Here is a 21,995-nt window from a genome sequence, read left to right as displayed (position 1 = left end):
TTTTTCGTAAAAACCATTATAATCGACAATTTTTGTCAATGTTCTACGAGTAAATTCATGTCATGAGAAAAATTCTGAGCTCTTGGGATTGGGGAATCTTAGTTTTATTACGTAAAAATTGGACAACGACTGAAATATGTAATTCCGACATGAATAAGTGTCTGGACCATATGGGGAAAGGAGTTAGATATCTTTGTCATTGACTAAAGATTATTTTTGAGTAAATTTTTCATAAAACAGTAGACAGTTGGGCTGACCATTGGTCTCCTTGGTAGGTAGTCAATTAATATTGATACAAATATAAACCATAGTATGCAAAATAAATCCGATAACAGTTACTGAATCATGTTTAACTACCGTATTAGTTATTTATTGGCGTTCCTCAATGGGGAAACTCGATTATCCGATTGGGATTTTCGTGTCATATCAAGAAAGACAAAACGTACGATAAAAACGACAGTTTTTTCGTAAAAACCATTATAATCAACAACTTTTGTCATTGTTCTACGAGTAAATTCATGTCATGTGAAAAAATCTGAGCTCTTGGGGTTGGAGAATCTTAGTTTTATTACGTAAAAATTGGACAATGACTGAAATATATAATTCCGACATGAAGAAGTGTCTGGACTATATGAAGAAGGGAGTTATATATCTTTGTCATTGACTAAAGTTTATTTTTGAGTAAATTTTTCATAAAACAGTAGACAGTAGGGCTGACCATTGCCCCCTTGGTAGGTAGTCAATTAATATTGATATAAATATAAACCATAGTATGCAAAATAAATCCGATAACAGTTAATGAATCAAGTTAGTTACCGTATTAGTTATTTATTGGTGTTCCTCAATGGGGAAACTCGATTATCCGATTGGGATCTTCGTGTCATATCAAGAAAGACAAAATGTACGATAAAAACGGCAGTTTTTTCGTAAAAACCATTATAATCAACAATTTTTGTCAATGTTCTACGAGTAAATTCATGTCGTGTGAAAAATTCTGAGCTCTTGGGGTTGGAGAATCTTAGTTTTATTACGTAAAAATTGGACAATGACTGAAATATATAATTCCGACATGAAGAAGTGTCTGGACTATATGAAGAAGGGAGTTATATATCTTTGTCATTGACTAAAGATTATTTTTGAGTAAATTTTTCATAAAACAGTAGACAGTTGGGCTGACCATTGGCCCTCTTGGTAGGTAGTCAATTAATATTAATATAAATATAAACCATAGTATGCAAAATAAATCCGATAACAGTCAATGAATCAAGTTTAACTACCGTATTAGTTATTTATTGGCATTCCTCAATGGGGAAACTCGATTATCCGATTGGGATTTTCGTGTGATATCAAGAAAGAGAAAACGTACGATAAAAACGGCAGTTTTTTCGTAAAAATCATTATAATCAACAATTTTTGTCAATGTTCTACGAGTAGATTCATGTCATGAGAAAAATTCTGAGCTCTTGGGATTGGGGAATCTTAGTTTTATTACGTAAAAATTGGACAATGACTGAAATATGTAATTCCGACATCAAAAAGTGTCTGGATTATATGGAGAAGGGAGTTAGATATATTTGTCATTGACTAAAGATTATTTTTAAGTAAACTTTTCATAAAACAATAGACAGTTGGACTGACCACTGGCCCCCTTGGTAGGTAGTCAATTAATATTGATATAAATATAAACCATAGTATGCAAAATAAATCCGATGACAGTTAATGAATCAAGTTAGTTACCGTATTAGTTATTTATTGGCGTTCCTCAATGGGGAAACTCGATTATCCAATTGGGATCTTCGTGTCATATCAAGAAAGACAAAACGTACGATAAAAACGACAGTTTTTTCGTAAAAACCATTATATTCAACAATTTTTGTCATTGTTCTACGAGTAAATTCATGTCGTGTGAAAAATTCTGAGCTCTTGGGGTTGGAGAATCTTAGTTTTATTACGTAAAAATTGAACAATGACTGAAATATGTAATTCCGACATGAAGAAGTGTCTGGACTTTATGGAGAAGGGAGTTAGATATCTTTGTCATTGACTAAAGATTATTTTTGAGTAAATTTTTCATAAAACAGTAGACAGCAGGGCTGACCATTGGCCCCCTTGGTAGGTAGTCAATTAATATTGATATAAATATAAACCATAGTATGCAAAATAAATCCCATAACAGTTAATGAATCAAGTTTAGTTACCGTATTAGTTATTTATTGGCATTCCTCAATGGGTAAACTCGATTATCCGATTGGAATCTTCGTGTCATATCAAGAAAGACAAAACGTACGATAAAAACGACAGTTTTTTCGTAAAAACCATTATATTCAACAATTTTTGTCAATGTTCTACGAGTAAATTCATGTCATAAGAAAAATTCTGAGCTCTTGTACCTGGAGAATCTTAGTTTTATTACGTAAAAATTGGACAACGACTGAAATATGTAATTCCGACATGAATAAGTGTCTGGACCATATGGAGAAAGGAGTTAGATATCTTTGTCATTGACTAAAGATTATTTTTGAGTAAATTTTTCATAAAACAGTAGACAGTTGGGCTGACCATTGGCCTCCTTGGTAGGTAGTCAATTAATATTGATATAAATATAAACCATAGTATGCAAAATAAATCCGATAACAGTTACTGAGTCATGTTTAACTAACGTATTAGTTATTTATTGGCGTTCCTCAATGGGGAAACTCGATTATCCGATTGGGATTTTCGTGTCATATCAAGAAAGACAAAACGTACGATAAAAACGACAATTTTTTCGTAAAAACCATTATAATCAACAATTTTTGTCATTGTTCTACGAGTTAGTTTTATTACGTAAAAATTGAACAATGACTGAAATATGTAATTCCGACATGAAGAAGTGTCTGGACCATATGGAGAAAGGAGTTAGATATCTTCGTCATTGACTAAAGATTATTTTTGAGTAAATTTTTCATAAAACAGTAGACAGTTGGACTGATCATTGGGCCCCTTGGGTCACCATACAGTAAATTCATTTTATGAGAAACATTCTGGAGAAAAAGTTTATTGAGTAAGAGAATTTTTGAAATAAGTCATTGTGACATGAAGAAATATCTGGTCTATTATGGAGGAGAGACTTAGATATCTTTGTTATTGACTGAAAAAGTCAAATTTTGAGTAAATTGTTCATAAAACAGTAAACCGTTGGTCCCCTTTGTAGATAGTCAATTAATATTGATATAAATATAAACTATACTATGCAAAATAAATCCGATAACAGTTAATGAATGAAGTTACGGGTAATGAACTACCATATTAACTGCTACACTTGACAAAATGACGTTTTGGGTACAATCTAACCGGTAATCAGAAATTTGCTGATCTGGCCGGATCCCTTAATACATATTTAACGTCCGCACATAGGCCGGCCATATAACCGAGTGTAATTAAATAATTTATTACCTCCGCACTAAAACATTGTCTTAATCCGTCGTAATTTGAGCCAGAGGCCTAATAAAACCGCAATATAAAATTGTTGATATACTGCTAAATAAAAATCATTCATAAACGTCGACCCGGTCCTGTGATTCATTTAGACTTCTTAAAAATAACCACCCCTTACGAAATTAGACAGCCGGAAACGTTCCGCTTTTCTATTTTTGTAACAAAATAAAACCGCAATGATTGTATTTTTTGTCTGTTCCAGGAGAAGTTTGCAATGGGGAGTGTTGCGACGCGAACACGGAAAGTCTGTTGCGAAAACAGGGCCAGAGGGATTTCGCCGCCCAGCTGAGGCACAATTCGAGGTCGCTGCAGGGGCTGCTCATCTCCACCTCCGACACAGTACAAAGTGAGTAACGATCCCCTTAATTTACTTGTCCGGCGAATCGCCTGGATGTCTTTGCCGGGAAATGTTTTTGTATGTTTGACAAATTGTCGCAAATTGATTGGGTGTTACTGGGAAGTGCCAGTTGCCAACGGGTAATGAGTCTGAATAGTTGCTTTAATTAAGTGTTGGTAATAATTCGGGGAATACGTGACTTTATTATTAATGCTATTTTTGCTGACTTTCTGTTAGTATTAAGCCTTGAAATTTATTTTATTTAGTCTTTTAGTTATTTTAGTGGAAGAAAATTGATTCTTTCAGTTTATTATTGTATAATTCTAATAAAATTGTTCATTAAATATTAATTTTATTCTCAATAATCATAAAATAATTTTGTACTCAATATTTAAAAATTTAAGTTGTATTTAAATATAGACAAAAAAATAGTTACATAAATAAATACAATAAAATTTGTCACATAAGATTTTAAACACTCAATATTTAAAAGTTTAAAGATAAACTTTTTGAGGATTCTAATTTGAATAAAGACAAAATAAAATTAACAGTTATTTAACGCTATTTCATTTTTTTTGGAATGAAATTCAAATGGATTGTTTTAAAAAACAACAAATTTATTTAAAAATATAATAATTTAATTGAAAACTATATCAAATGTATGTATATACTTAAAAAATTTTATTAAAAATGTACAAAATATATACAATTATATGTAATTAATTATCAATAAATGATCGATTAAATTTATTTTAAAAATTGATATTTACATAAAATTTGTCTCATAAGATCATACACACTCATTATTTAAAAGTTTAAAGGTAAACTTCTTGAGGATTTTAATTTAAATAAAGATAAAATAAAATTAATTATTATTTAACACTATTTAAAAATATAATAATTTAAATAAAAACTATAACAAATTAAATATGTATATAATTAATAAATTTTAATAAAAATGTACAAAATATATACAATTGTATATGTAATTAATTATCAATAAATGATCGATTAAATTAATTTTAAAAATTGATATTTAAATAAAATTTGACTCATATGATTATAAACACTCAATATTTAAAAGTTTTCCTTTAAACTTTTTGAGATTTCTAATTTAAATAAAAACAAAATGAAATTAATAGTTATTTAACACTACTTCAATTTTTTTTGGAATAAATTCAAATGGTTTATTTTAGAAAACAACAAATTTATTTAAAAATATAATAATTTAATTGAAAACTATAACAAATGTATGTATATACTTAAAAAATTTTAATAAAAATGTTTAATCATCAATAAATAATCGATTGAATTTATTTTAAAAATTGTCATTTACATAAAATTTGTCACATAAGATTTTAAACACTCAATATTTAAAAGTTTAAAGATAAAGATATTTTAAAAACAACAAATTTATTTAAAAATATAATAATTTAACTGAAATCTATAAAAAATTAAATATGTATATAGTTAATAAATTTTAATAAAAATGTCCAAAATAACAATTACAATTATATGAAATTAATTATCAATAAATGATTGACTAAATTTATTTTAAAAATTGTCATTTACAAAAAATTTGTCACATAAGATTTTAAGCACTCATTATTTAAAAGTTTAAAGATAAACTTTTTAAGGGTTCTAATTTGAATAAAGACAAAATAAAATTAATAATTATTTAACACTATTTCAAATTTTTTTTGGAATAAATTCAAATGGTTTATTTTAAAGACAACTAATTTATTTAAAATTATAATAGTTTAAATGAAAACTATAAAAAAATAAATATGAATAATATAATTAATTAATTTAAAAAAAAATTACAAAATATGTACAATTGTATGTAATTAATTATTAATAAATGATTGTTTAAATTTATTTTATAAATTGTCATGTACATTAATTTTGTCTCTACGATTTTATGTTCTCAATATTTAAAAGTTGAAAGATAATCTTTTTGATGATTATAATTTAAATAAAGACAAAATAAAATTAACAGTTATTTTTTTGGTATAAATTCATGTGGTTTATTAATTAAATATGTATTTAATTAATAAATTTTAATAAAAATGTACAAATATATATTATTATATTAATTAATTATCAATAAATAATTGATTAAATTTATTTTAAAATTTATCATTTACATAAATTTTGACATATAAGATCTTAAACAGTCAATATATAAAAATTTAAAGAAAAATTTTTTAAGGATTATAATTTAAGACAAAAATTAACATTTTAACACTAATTAGACATTTTTAATATTATTAATTGGACATTTCTAGACAAAATTTGTACAAAAAAATTCCGTTTTCTGAATTAAAATTATTTCTAATTAGAATTAATTATCGAAAACTTTAACAAAAATTTTGGAAACATTCACCAAAATTTAGAAAATTATGAAGTATTTAACCCACTTTTAGAATAATAGACTGAAATCGTACTTAGAACAAAATGAACAACGAGATAATTTCAGCAACTTTTTACAGTAATTTCATACAAAAACATTAAAATAAAAGTTATTCGGGGAAAACCCAACTAATTTTATAGTTTTGACAAGTTGCAGCTACAGCTTGTTATATTTCCAGGCTGCGTTTAATCCCGGAAAATCTTTATGATAAAAATTCGATGGAAGTATAAAGTTCTACATAGTTTACATGCACAAATATAAGTTTTCACAAAACCGTAAAGTTTCCACGCCGAACATCCCATTTCTAGTTTATTATGCAACACTGTGAGGGAATAACAAAATGACGAACCATTTTTAATTAGCAGTAATTTCTTTAATTCTGGGTTGTATTAATTAACTCGGAGACTTGTTTATGTAATTATTTTATTTATATTTGTTTATCGACTTTGTGTGTTTAATTAAATAATTATCACTTACATTTTCAATTATTTTTACTTGTACGTGTTAAATATTTGTCTAAATAAACAAGTTTCAATTTCAGATAAAAAGCTCTTTGTTTAATAAAAACGTACGTGCTCACAATTTGTTGTTTATAAATCTTGCCTTTGGGTTTGTTGTCTTACTTTATCTGTTGCTCAACGATAAGTTCTAATATAAACAATAAAGCAAGTAACCCAACACCGGATTATTCATAAAATCAGTGATATCAGCGTCTCCGAGGCGAATAATCTCAACACACCTGCACATATCCAATGAATAATCCCCTATCGGTTCAATTTCTCCCAACAACTATTGTTGTAATTTATGTTTTGTCTTCGTACAAGCAACCAGAACCAGATACTAAACTGTGACGACAAAAAACTAATTACGGGGGGCAGTTTACATTCAATCCCCATCGTTTGAAACAGTAAAATTACTTGAATGAATCGAGGGAATCAGGATGCAAATCGGGTCCGTGAGCAAGCAAAAGGTTTCGGTGCCAATTGAAAATTGAGCACGTGATTTCCAATTGACTCCCGTTTGCCAACGAATGCGTAACACGCCATTTCATTTGTTCTCCCAGCTGCTCTTTAGTTTTTCGTCTAATAATAAATTGAGCCGCATCAATATTCATCGACAGGTCCGACGACGAGTCTTGCGTTGCATGTCTGTGTAAATATTGATACCGTTTAGTTTTTCCGATAATCCGGACGTTTTGCGCAACATATTACCTTGCTGCACAAATATAAATAATGGTCGCATTATTTACCACCCATAAAACTGTCCCCGACTCGACGTCTGATATATTTATCACATTAATTATCGATTGATCCGGCCACAAACAGGCGAATAGTTTAAATCGGTAAATGTTAAGTTTATCGATATGAACTCGTTAATGCGACATTTACATAAACATTAATACGGTTTATGGGTTGATAAATCTGGGAAATTTATTAGTGCTCCGGTGCCAACCTTAAGGTCTGGTCTTGTTCTGGTTTTCTATTTTTTTTTTTCGTTACTTAAGCTCAAGTCACGCGCATTTCGGGTCTGGCATCTTTAAATTATACAGTACCCAAATATCTTAATTATCTTGCGGTCATAAATCAAAAAAATCGGTCTATTATTAATTGTGATATATTGTTAGTTCACCTTTTTTGAGAACCTTATAAATTTATGTCACTCTTTGTCTCAATTAAATTTTAACTTTTGACCTTTTTATTTTATCTTGTCTATTAATTAAATTCGTTACAAAAAACACAATAAATTATGTGTGATTAATTGGTTTTTTAATTTAACTATTTTGTTAGTTTAAGTGTTAAAGTATAAAACACTGCTTCAAGAAATTTATTTTATCTGAGTTCATAATTAATTGGCAAATCTTAAACTTATTTAAAATTCTTTATTAAATATACTTCTGTATAAATTATTTTATTTTCAATAATAAATTTTTAATAATGATCAAATTATAAAAATGACCATTATTAAAAATTATCAATGTTTTTACTTAATAATTAATCAATTTTATAGTAAATAATATATTTTCCATATATAAAATTACTTTCCAAATATTCAGTTATTTTATTTGTATACAGTTTTTATTTATTATTATTTTTAGTATTAATATAAATTAATAATTAATTTTCTAATTAGAAATACTAATACTCTAATTTGAATAAAGACAAAATAAAATTAATAATTATTTGACACTATTTCAATTTTTTTTTGGAATAAATTTTAAAAACAACCAATTTATTTAAAAATATAATAGTTTAAATGAAAACTATAAAAAAATAAATATGAATAATATAATTAATTAATTTAAAAAAAAAAATTACAAAATATGTAAAATTATATGTAATTATTAATGAATGATTGTTTAAATTTATTTTATAAATTGTCATGTACATTAATTTTATCTCATACGATTTTAAGTTCTCAATATTTAAGTTAATCTTTTTGATGATTATAATTTAAATAAAGACAAAATAAAATTAACAGTTATTTTTTTGGAATAAATTCATGTGGTGTATTAATTAAATATGTATTTAATTAATATATTTTAATAAAAATGTACAAATATATATTATTATATTAATTAATTATCAATAAATGATTGATTAAATTTATTTTAAAATTTATCATTTACATAAATTTTGACTTATAAGATCTTAAACAGTCAATATATAAAAATTTAAAGAAAATTTTTTTAAGGATTATAATTTAAGACAAAAATTAACATTTTATCACTAATTAGACATTTTTAATATTATTAATTAGACATGTTTAATGTTATTGTTATATATACAAAATATCTAGACAAAATTTGTACAAAAAAATTCTCTTTTCTGAATTAAAATTATTTCTAATTAAAATTAATTATCGAAAAATTTAATAAAAATTTTGGAAACATTCACGAAAATTTAGAGAAGAATTTTATAGTAAATAATATATTTTCCATATATAAAATTACTTTCCAAATATTCAGTTATTTTATTTATATACAGTATTTATTTATTATTATTTTTTGTATTAATATAAATTAATAATTTATTTTCTAATTAGGAATACAAATTACTTTTTTTCTGTAACAGATTTTCTTACTTATTATTATATTTATTATTCAATATCAAAGTTCAAAGACATATTTTCTTATATAATGTCTATGTTATTTTAGACATAATTTAATCTCATATAAAGTCATCATCACCTATTAACAAATTAAACTGACAATAAACAGGTATTAAATTTAATCTACCCGAAGTAATCGTTTCAGAATGCATGTTGTAAATCTAAATATCCAGAAATTCGATGTCCGGTCTTAAGTTACGGACATTCCATCCATTATGGAATACCTCGAGGGCTTCTTTATGTCCTCCACTATTACATTACCTTTACCCATGATATTTTCGGAATCCTTCAGCAGGACAATGCGAAATCCGACCTATTGATTTTATTTTTTCTATACCGCATTGATTTATACGGACGTAAAATTTGTAATGGCGCAACTGTTATAGTTGTAAAACGGTGCGTCATAAAATAACTAAAGCAATTAATAAGTTATGGTTGTGGCTAATTATTTCATTGGTAATAATTTAGATAATTGTACTTTTTCTACGTTATTAACATGGTTCAAATGTGTTTAATGAGTTTATTTTATGCGTTACGTAAACTTGTTTATGTAATAATATATAAAACTAAAGAAAAAATATATATATAACTAATTTACGAATATATTTAATTTCTCTTTGTGGTGTTATTATGTTAGATTTTATTTCTTTGGGACATTCTAAATTACGATTTTAATTATATATTTTATGGTTTTCTTTTTAATATTTTTTTATGTCATAAATGTCATGTATTATTTTTATTGTTATTTTGTTGTAGATATATATTTCAAATTAAGTCAATTGTTATTAACATTTATATTTTAAGTATCAATTTATTTCATGATATCTACATTTAATCAATTAAATTAATATAATATGTTTTCTTTACATTTATAATTTTATTATCATATTGAATTTTTCTCAATTTATATATTTTTTTTTAATTAATAATATATTTTGAATTTCGATAGTTGTTGTTTACATTTTAATTTCTGTTATTATTTTATATAATCATATATCTTATATTTAATTATTAAATTGTTGTTATAATTTTTAGTCAGTAATTTTTTTATTTTTTTTATTGGTTTCTAAGGTTTTTTAATTTTTTAACTTTTCACTTAACACTTTTCATAGTTTTTTAAATAATAAATTTTTATTTGTATGTAACTATATTTTTATAACAATTAGATTTTTTTCTAATTAATTATATCATTTTTATTATTATTATTTTTTTAAATTCAAATATTTTCAAAGTTTATTTAATTCTTATACTATTTTAAATTTTATTTTTTTATAACCATAATTTATAATCATCAAATTATGTAATAAAGTATATGATTTTTGTTAATTTTTTTTTAAGTTTTTTAATATTTATATTAATATATTTATATTTATATTATAAGTATTAGTTTTTAAATAGAAAATAGCTTCTTTTCGAATTACATATATATATATAGTTTCTTTTTAAATTATATTTTGATATAATTATTAACTTCTTTATAATAAATTATGATATTTTTATTTTTTATAAAGTTGAGTTTTTTATTTCGTCATAGTTTTCTAAATAGTAAACATTTTAATTTTAATTTTTATATAACTATCGTTTACAATAATTAGATTTTTTAATGATAAATCATATTGTTGTTATTATTTTTTTTTATATAAATTTAATTTTTTAAAGATTTCTTAATTCGTTTATACTTTTAATTTATATGTAACAATTGTTTATAATAATCAATTTTTTATAATAAATTATATTGCTTTTACTAATTTTTATAATAAATTTAAATAATAATAAATTTATAAGTTTCTAAGGTTTTTTAATTTTTTAACTATATGTGTGTCGTTTTTAATCTTTTGTTAGTTTTTATCACTTTTCATAGTTTTTTAAATAATAAATTTTTATTTGTATGTAACTATATTTTTATAACAATTAGATTTTTTTATAATTAATAATATCATTTTTATTATTATTTTTTTTTTTTTTAAATTCAAAATTTTCAAAGTTTATTTAATTCTTATACTATTTTAATTTTTATTTTTTTATAACCATAATTTATAATCATCAAATTATGTAATAAAGTATATGATTTTTGTTAATTTTTTTTAAGTTTTTTAATATTTATATTAATATATTTATATTTATATTATAAGTATTAGTTTTTAAATAGAAAATAGCTTCTTTTTGAATTACATATATATATATATATATATATATATATATATATATATATATATAGTTTCTTTTTAAATTATATTTTGATATAATTATTAACTTTTTTATAATAAATTATGAAATTTTTATTTTTTATAAATTTGAGTTTTTTAATTCGTCATAGTTTTCTAAATACTACACATTTTAATTTTAATTTTTATATAACTATCGTTTACAATAATTAGATTTTTTAATGATAAATCATATTGTTTTTATTATTTTTTTTTATATAAATTCAATTTTTTAAAGATTTATTAATTCGTTTATACTTTTAATTTATATGTAACAATTGTTTATAATAATCAATTTTTTATAATAAATTATATTGCTCTTATTAATTTTTATAATAAATTTAAATAATAATAAATTTATAGGTTTCTAAGGTTTTTTAAATTTTTTAACTATATGTGTGTCGTTTTTAATCTTTTGTTAGTTTTTATCACTTTTCATAGTTTTTTAAATAATAAATTTTTATTTGTATGTAACTATATTTTTATAACAATTAGATTTTTTTATAATTAATTATATCATTTTTATTATTATTATTTTTTTTAAATTCAAAATTTTCAAAGTTTATTTAATTCTTATACTATTTTAATTTTTATTTTTTTATAACCATAATTTTTAATCATCAAATTATGTAATAAAGTATATGATTTTTGTTAATTTTTTTTAAGTTTTTTAATATTTATATTAATATATTTATATTTATATTATAAGTATTAGTTTTTAAATAGAAAATAGCTTCTTTTCGAATTACATATATATATAGTTTCTTTTTAAATTATATTTTGATATAATTATTAACTTTTTTATAATAAATTATGATATTTTTATTTTTTATAAAGTTGAGTTTTTTATTTCGTCATAGTTTTCTAAATAGTAAACATTTTAATTTTAATTTTTATATAACTATCGTTTACAATAATTAGATTTTTTAATGATAAATCATATTGTTGTTATTATTTTTTTTTATATAAATTTAATTTTTTAAAGATTTCTTAATTCGTTTATACTTTTAATTTATATGTAACAATTGTTTATAATAATCAATTTTTTATAATAAATTATATTGCTCTTATTAATTTTTATAATAAATTTAAATAATAATAAATTTATAGGTTTCTAAGGTTTTTTAAATTTTTTAACTATATGTGTGTCGTTTTTAATCTTTTGTTAGTTTTTATCACTTTTCATAGTTTTTTAAATAATAAATTTTTATTTGTATGTAACTATATTTTTATAACAATTAGATTTTTTTTATAATTAATTATATCATTTTTATTATTATTTTTTTTTTTAAATTCAAAATTTTCAAAGTTTATTTAATTCTTATACTATTTTAATTTTTATTTTTTTATAACCATAATTTATAATCATCAAATTATGTAATAAAGTATATGATTTTTGTTAATTTTTTTAAAGTTTTTTAATATTTATATTAATATATTTATATTTATATTATTAAGTATTAGTTTTTAAATAGAAAATAGCTTCTTTTTGAATTACATATATATATAGTTTCTTTTTAAATTATATTTTGATATAATTATTAACTTTTTTATAATAAATTATGATATTTTTATTTTTTATAAATTTGAGTTTTTTAATTCGTCATAGTTTTCTAAATAGTATACATTTTAATTTTAATTTTTATATAACTATCGTTTACAATATTTAGATTTTTTAATGATAAATCATATTGTTTTTATTATTTTTTTTTTTATATAAATTCAATTTTTTAAAGATTTCTTAATTCGTTTATACTTTTAATTTATATGTAACTATTGTTTATAATAATCAATTTTTTATAATAAATTATATTGGTTTTATTAATTTTTATAATAAATTTAAATAATTTCAGATTTTATAATCGATTATTTATAATAATTAAATTATAATTTGAAGTTTTTTCTTTTTATTAATAATAGCTTAAGTATTTATTCAATTATATTGTATTATATTAATGAAATTTTTTTAATTTGTTTTAGATTTGTATATAGATTTGTTAAACTTGAACAATTTTTTATTTTTTTTTATGACAAACTTTTGCCATAGAACATTATTAAAATTTGATTTAAGTTTTGTTAAATAATTAATCATGGAAATTATGATGGAGTAGACGGATATTCCCTTCTCCGGAAATAATGGAGGTGATCAGTAAACATTAGTCCGGCGAAAATAAATAAATATAACCGTTAATTTGTTACGGCGAAAACCGCTTTGGCATTGCGCCAAACCGAATCATCCATATTCATCACCGTCGATTATCTAATTTCCACCAACAAATCGGAACAATCATTTCACGGCTCTGGGATGTTTATAATAAACAGCCGCGGCACGAATCCGTTCGGTTCGACGGCACACGTAATCTTGCCCATTCAACGAATATTAAAACGTATTTCACGATTGTGCAGTTAATATAGGCGAAATTACCCCGCAGCCCCAATAAAATCCCGACGCCGCGGAGCGCGGCCATTTTATTATTTATCGCCCGATAAAATTTACAAAGCCGACAATAAATTACGCATTAATTGAATGGCGATGTCACGAATTCAATTTACAATCTACACCGGCAATGTTTTCAATTAATTCGCGTTTTATTGGAGATCTTCCAACACCAACAACATTATAACCGATTTTTCCCTTCAATATTTTGATACAATATCGATTCACGTGGTGTAATCTGACAAGAGATGAATTTACCACCGTTGAACATGCCACTTAATTACGCGTAATAATTCGAACGTCGATTTTGAGTGGAACAGATCAAGATGGTTGTTGACGAAGTGCGGAACGTGTAAAATGAAATTTCGCTCATTGCACACGGTCGATTTTGGTGCAGGAGCTGGCGGAAGAAGCACTCTCGAAATAGACACCCCAGCTTCCTGGTTGGGTCGCCGTTTTCATTTTGCAGTTTATGCCGTTTTGCAGTCGACGGCGTCTCGTTAAATTACCTCGAAAATTTAGTGATACTCCGGTAAGTTGACGTGGGTGATGTGTCTATTAATCGGGAAATTGCTGGAAAATGCCATTCACGTAGATAATTGTAATTTAAACTCAATATTTTCATCTTGTTCGACACAATTTTGACATAATACAAAATTTAAAATTTATGATATAATTAAAAAATTAGTCTAAAACTATATATTTTTGTTCAATTAAATTTCATTAAAAATTACTAATTAAATAGAAATTTTAACGAAATTATTTATATAAATATTATAAATAAGAAATATAATTTCAGAAATTGTAAAAATAAACAGAAATATAAAATTTTAAAATAGAAATATTTTTTATTGAAAGTAATTTTTTTTATCATAAATGAAAATTCAAAATTTGTTTAAAATATTTATTTGAATCAAAAAAAGTTATTGAAAAAATAATTAAGAATGAAAATAAATAATATTAACTTTTAATAAATTTTAAAATATTTTTAACTAGTTAATAATTTTTAAATTGAGAATAGCTTCTTTTTAAATTATATTTTATTATAATAATTAGATTTTTTTATATTAAATTATACTATTTTTATTATTTTTGAATTAGTTTTTTAACACCTTTCATAGTTTTTTAAATAATAAGTTTAAATTTTTATTTTTATGTATTTATTTTTTATAATAATCAGATTTTTTTATAATAAATTGTATCGTTTTTATTATTATTTTTTTAAATTCAAATATTTTTTTAATTCATATATTATTTTAAATTTTATTTTTATATAACTTAAGAAGTTATTGAAAAAATAATTAAGAATGAAAATAAATAATATTAACTTATAATAAATTTTAAAATATTTTTTATAGTAATAATTTTTAAATTGAGAATAGCTTCTTTTTAAATTATATTTTATTATAATAATTAGATTTTTTTTATATTAAATTATACCATTTTTATTATTTTTGAATTAGTTTTGTAGCACCTTTCATAGTTTTTTAAATAATAAAAGTTTAAATTTTTATTTTTATGTATTTAGTTTTTATAATAATCAGATTTTTTTTATAATAAATTATATCATTTTTATTATTATTTTTTTTAATTCATATATTATTTTAAATTTTATTTTTATATAACCACAATTTATAATTATTAAATTATGTAATAAAATATATGATTTTTATTAATTTTTTGTTAATAATTTTATTAATTATTAATTTATTAACTTTTCATAAGTTTTTTAATATTTTTTACCAAGTAATATTTTTTAAATTGAAAATAACTTTTAGTTATCTATTTATTTATTTATATTTTTATTTATTTAGTTTTTATAATAAATTTTTATTTTTAATATTTTTGTTTAAATAAATTTAAGTGTTTTAACACTTTTTAGTTCGTTATATTTTTTTAAACAGTAAAAGTTTAAATTTTTATTTATATATAATTTATTATAATTAAATATTAAAAGAACTTGAAATTGAATTACAAAATTAATTTAAAATATTTATATTTGAATTAAAAAAAAGTTATTGAGAAAGTAATTAAGAATAAAAATATATAATAAATGAATAGAAATTTAATTAAAAAAGCCAAATTAAGAAATTAAACAGAATTTAAAATTTAACAAAAACAAGAATTAATTGAATATAATTACAAATGTTGAGTTTAATAAAAAATATTATTGAAAAATGTATTTAAGAGAATGTAAAATTAAATAAATGTGTTTTAATCGAAAAAAATCTCAAATTGAGAATTTAAAAAGAGAAGTTTACAAATTTTACAAAAACAATAATGATTTGAATCTGATAATAAAAATTGAATGTTGGAATTTAATAAAAATATTATTGATAAAAGTTGTTAAGAATATATAAAAATATTAAATGAATGTTTTATTAAAAATATTTATTTAAATATGAAAAATTTATTAAAGTGAAGTTTTTAATTGAAATAAATATCAAATTGAGAATTTAAAAAAAGAAGTTTACACATTTGACAAAAACAGAAATAATAATATAATTGTAAAAGTTAAATTTAATTTAATAAATATATTATTGTAAAAAGTACTTGAGATAATATAAAAATATTTATTAAAAATAGTTTTTTAGATATGAAAAATTTATTAAAGTGAAGTTTTTAATTGAAATAAATATCAAATTGAGAATTTAAAAAGAGAAGTTTACAGATTTGACAAAAACAGAAATAATAATATAATTGTAAAAGTTAAATTTAATTTAATAAAAATATTATTTTAAAAAGTACTTGAGAAAATATAAAAATATTTATTAAAAATACTTTTTTAGATATGAAAAGTTTAATAAAGTGCAGTTTTAAATTGAAATAAATCTCAAATTGAGAATTAAAAAAAAAAGAAGTTTAGAGATTTGACAAAAGCTAAAATGACTTGAATATAGTTATAACAATTAAATGTTAGAATTTAATAAAAATATTATTGAAAAAGCACTTAAGAAAATATAAAAATATTTATTAAAAATTTTATTAAAAATACTTAAAAATTTGATAAAGTTCAGGTTTTAATTGAAATAAATCTCAAATTGAGAATTTAAAAAGAGAAGTTTACAGATTTGACAAAAACAAAAATGAATTGAATATAATATAAAACTTAAATGTTAAAATTGGAATTTAATAAAAATATTATTTAAAAAAGCATAAAAGCAAACAAAAATGATTTGAATCTAATTAAAAAAAAAATGAATAAAAATATTATTGATAAACGTAAAAATATTAAATAGACGTTTTTTATTGAAATAAATGTCAAATTAAGAAATGAAACAGATAAATTTAAAAATTTTAAACAAACAAGAGTTAATTTAATCTAATTAAAAAAGAAATAATAAAATATGATTAAAAAAGAAACAAAGAAAACATAAATATACTAAATAAACATTGTATAGGAAATAATACCAAGAAAAAAACAAAAACAAGAATTAATTGAATCTGATTATAAAAGTTATTAAAAATATGTCAAAAGTTTGATAATTAGTCAAATATATAAACATACCTCATTAGTATTTCCTTCAAAAATAAAATGCCTTAATTAAATAAAGTTTGAAACATGCACGAAAACTGGAAAAGAACACAAAATTAAATTTAAATTTCAAACACAAATTTCAAAGTTATGTTACTCATTTGTGCTTTCAGTAATTTAAAGCGTTTTGTTGTTGAACTACCAACTTTTCATACGTGCCAAGAAAACTTTATATATCCCACTCGAATGTTATGTATATTTGGTTATACAATATTAGTTTCTGTTACTTTTAATTCTCTCTGAGCACACAGAAAAAATTAAAACGTATGATAAAATCATGAGTGAACTTTTGTAAAATGTGGTTATTAAAGCTGACAGACAAGTTAAATTATATATTCAAATTTCTGTAAGTAATAATTCCATTTCCCCATCTTTCACAGCAAATTCCACCTACACCTTTTTTTTCCCCGTTTAGATAGATAATCGTCAAGTTAATCCGACCGTAATCAGTCACCGGGATCAACATAGCAATAAACCCGGAAAAAATCAACCCACACGCCGTCGAGTGAATCTCGCGAGCGCCGCCATGAATTTTTATCCGACGATTATTCACTGATAGGGGCGTATCGGGTTTAAATGTCGAAAACGTGAAGACGTTGCGTAACTTCGACGACAATTACCCGTAACAGGTCACTCCGTACGTCCTCCGGTTTTCGGGGAAATAAAACAGCAGTTAAATGGGCTTAGGGTGAAGGAGTCGTTTCCACGATGGGTGAACATCGAGTAAAGTTTATGGTGGCTGATAAGCTTTCCTGGCGAATTTGCCAGGCGTTAGGGTGTGATGTTGGGGGTTCTTGATGAATTGGGCACACATTTAAACGACATTCGATTGACCCGGTGACAATCTAATTTTTGTCAAAATGAAAAAAATATTTAGGGCTTCCATAATTCATATTTTAGCATAAAATTGAATATTTTAATCAAATTACCACTTATAATTTCGTAATCAATTTTTCTTCTGGAGAAAATAGTTTGTATTAACAATCATAAATATACATTATTTTTTCCGTTTTCAGGAAATTATAATAATCAATTTATTATTGGTGTGGAGCGTTAATTTCTTGGCACAGTGTGTTTTGAAATTCCTGTACAAATTAAATGTTTTTAGACCAGATAAAAGTAATCTTCATTTGATTATTGAGGCAATTCGCAACATTTCAGCGGTTTTCCTTTGTCCCCATGCCCCTTTATCCCGCGTCCTTAATTAAAACATCTCCGAACAAGGGCGAAACTGGAAAAAGATTAAATTTAGCCAGTCTGAGCCACCCCCTGACACCCCCTGTTTAACATATTCCGTCCATTTGGCATGAGCCCGAACAAATTTATGTATGAATGTAAATGCCAATCGATATTCGACGACGACGTCCCGTCAAATCGGGCCCGAACCCGACGGCCTCGGAGGGCGAAACAGTGTCGGATCATCCGGTTCGCTCTAATGTTTTCTTTGGATCGCGACCTAATCCCACGAACGGATTTGGCCCATAACACAATCGATACGGGATGCGAAATCAAGGACGCGAGTGTGCCACACTCTGTGCACGACGCGGATTTGCATTTGGATAAATGCCGAAATTGAAAAAAAAAAGACGGTCCCTCTTGTTGTCTGGTGGGCGATTTAAATTTCGTTAAAAATACATTAAACTAATTCGTTACGTTTTTTGATTTTATTAATTTTTTACTTACTGAATTCATAAATTTTAAATTTGAGTTTATATTATTTGCGTTGAGCAAGTACTGGAATTCCGGCGGGATGGTAAACTCCGGGCGATCCGTTCATTCGGAGGGAACTACTACTCCGGGCTTATACCAAATGGAATTCGGAATGTTCAAGTTTGAAGTTGGTTCAGAATAATTAAAAAAAAAAAATAAAATAATTTTGTATTTTCTTACTGTTAACAACCCTTTAATCTCTGATAAAATACAGATAAATTTAATTATTCAATATATTATTAATTTGTCTACTAGAAATCATGATTTTTTTTATTTTTATTAGTTACTAGTAAAATCTTTAGACTCTTTGAAGGGCAGTTTTTTTTTGAAGACAAAAGATAAATTTAATTGTTGTTTTACTTAACGGTTATTTTTTAATATTATTTTTCAATACATTTTTTAGAGAATTATTAAGATTAATTATGTTACCCAAATAATTTGAGGTAATTTCTTTTAAAATTGTTACGTTACATACACATACACATGTATTAGTTAATTATCAACGAAAGCTTATTAATTTTTTTATTTTCATTCTTAATTCAAATTAATTATAAAAATTTACTTCGTTTTGTAGGTTTTTCAAGTTTCTTAAAAATTTTTCAAATATTTTAAGTCCTAGATAAATTTAATTATTTGTTGTTTTACTCTTCCTGAAATTTTTATTACTAATTTCTCAATACAATAATTAATAATTAGACAATAATTGAGGTATTTAAGTAATTATTTATATTATCTAAATAATTTTAAGTAATTTCACTTAAAATCTACAAAAAAAAAAAAATAAGTAAATTTAAATATTTGGTATATTATTTAACCATCAAATATCATTCTTTCTTCTTTTATATTCTTATTTTTAATTCAAAGTTATTAATATACTTAATTATTAAAATTTACTTCTTTTTGAAGGTTTTTTGGTACTTTAAAGTAACTATATTTAAAAATATTACATAAAACAAATAAATTTAAGTATTTGTTAATTAATAGTCTTCTAGAAATTTTTAATACTATTTTCTTAGACAATTTTTAGAGAATAATTGAGATATTTAAGTAATTATTTATATAATTCAAATAATTTGATGCAATTCCATTTAAAATTGTCACCTAAAATGGTTAAATTTAATATTTTGGTGTGTTATTTAATTATCAACTGGAACACATTAATTTTTGTATTTTTATTGTTGATTAAAAGTTACTAATAATAATTTACTTCTTTTTGTAGGTATCCTGCAAATTTCTTAAAAATTATTCAAACACTTTAAGTCCTTTAGAGTAATTTATTTAAAAATATTACATAAAACAGATAATTTTAGTTATTTGTTGTTTTATTTAATAGTCTGAAATTTTTAATACTAATTTTCTGACAGTTTTTAGATAAAAATTGAAATCTTTAAGTAATTATTTATATTATTAAGATAATTTGAAGCAATTTCATTTCAGATTGTCACATGAAATAGATAAATTTAATAATTTGGTGTATTATTTATCCACTGAAACACATTAATTTTTGTATTCTTGTTTTTAATTAAAAATTAATTATAAAAATTTACTTCTTTTTGTAGGTTTCCTGCAAGTTTTTTAAAATTTATTCAAATATTTTATGTCCTTTAGAGTAATTTTATTTAAAAATATTACATAAAACGGATAAATTTAGTTATTTGTTGTTCTATTTAATAGTCTGAAATTGTTAATATTAATTTTCTGACAGTTTTTTTGATAAAAATTGAGATCTTTAAGTATTTATTTATATTATTCTAATAATTTGAAGTAATTTCATTTCAGATTGTCTCATGAAATAGATAAATTTAATAATTTGGTGTATTATTTATCAACTGGAATACATTAATTTTTGTATTCTTATTGTTAATTAAAACTTACTAATAAGCTTAATTATAAAAATTTACTTCTTTATTATTATTCAAATATTTTAAGTCCTTTAGAGTAATTTTATTTAAAAATATTACATAATAAAGATAAATTTAATTATTTGTTGTTTTACTTAATAATCGGAAATTTTTAATATTAATTTTCTATACAATTTTTAGATAAAAATAAAGATATTTAAGTAATTAATTGTATTATTCAAAAAATTTTAAGCTTAATAATTTGGTATATTATTTAATTATCAACTAGAATCTTAATTTAAAGTTATTAACAAGCTTAATTATAAAAAATTATTTATTTTTGCAGGTTTCCTGAAATTTTTTTAAAAGTTAAAATATTTTAAGTCGTTTAAAGTAATTTTATTTAAAAATATTATATAAGACAGACAAATTTAATAATTTGTTGCTTTACTTAATGGTTAATATTAATTTTATACATATTTTTTAAAGAAAAATTAAGATATTTAAGTAATTATTTATATTATCCAAACAATTTGAAATAATTTAATTTAAAATTGTCGCATAAAATAACCAAATTAAATTTAATTAAAATTTGTGTAGGAATTATAAATTAAAAAAGGTAATTTAAAAGTGAAAAATTGGATAAAAATGTATTTTAACATGTAAGCAAAAAGTTTAAGGATAATTTCATTGATTGACGTAAAACATCTTGAACGGCACAAAATTGTCCATCATTATGCTGCGCCTTTCTCAATAAACCATCCGATTACCAAGGCCCTTATTCTCGTCCACCTCCGATCCTCGGAATCGGAAAAACAATCGATTCTGCACGGTTTAATGTTGCCAATCATTTTTTTAATGTATCATCGTCTTTATTAACGTTACCTGTTCCGACTTCACCTTCGAACGTCGTTCCTTCTTTGGCTTCGCCGA

At 22.6% G+C, this 21,995-nt stretch overlaps 1 protein-coding gene across 1 annotated transcript in view; it reads left to right on the top strand.

Annotated features, from left to right (window-relative positions):
- Positions 1-21,995, top strand: part of LOC109605748 (division abnormally delayed protein) — a 346,188-nt gene that overhangs the window by 105,078 nt on the left and 219,115 nt on the right. Inside the window, exon 2 of the mRNA XM_049966562.1 lies at positions 3,680-3,823. Coding sequence (XP_049822519.1) covers positions 3,680-3,823 — 144 coding nt within the window. The remainder of the gene's footprint in view (positions 1-3,679; positions 3,824-21,995) is intronic.

This window comes from Aethina tumida, chromosome 4 (assembly GCF_024364675.1).
Source record: "Aethina tumida isolate Nest 87 chromosome 4, icAetTumi1.1, whole genome shotgun sequence".
NCBI classification, from domain to species: Eukaryota; Metazoa; Arthropoda; class Insecta; order Coleoptera; family Nitidulidae; genus Aethina; species Aethina tumida.
The sequence above is the reverse complement of the archived record's forward strand: the minus strand, read 5'-3'. Positions and strand labels throughout refer to the sequence as shown.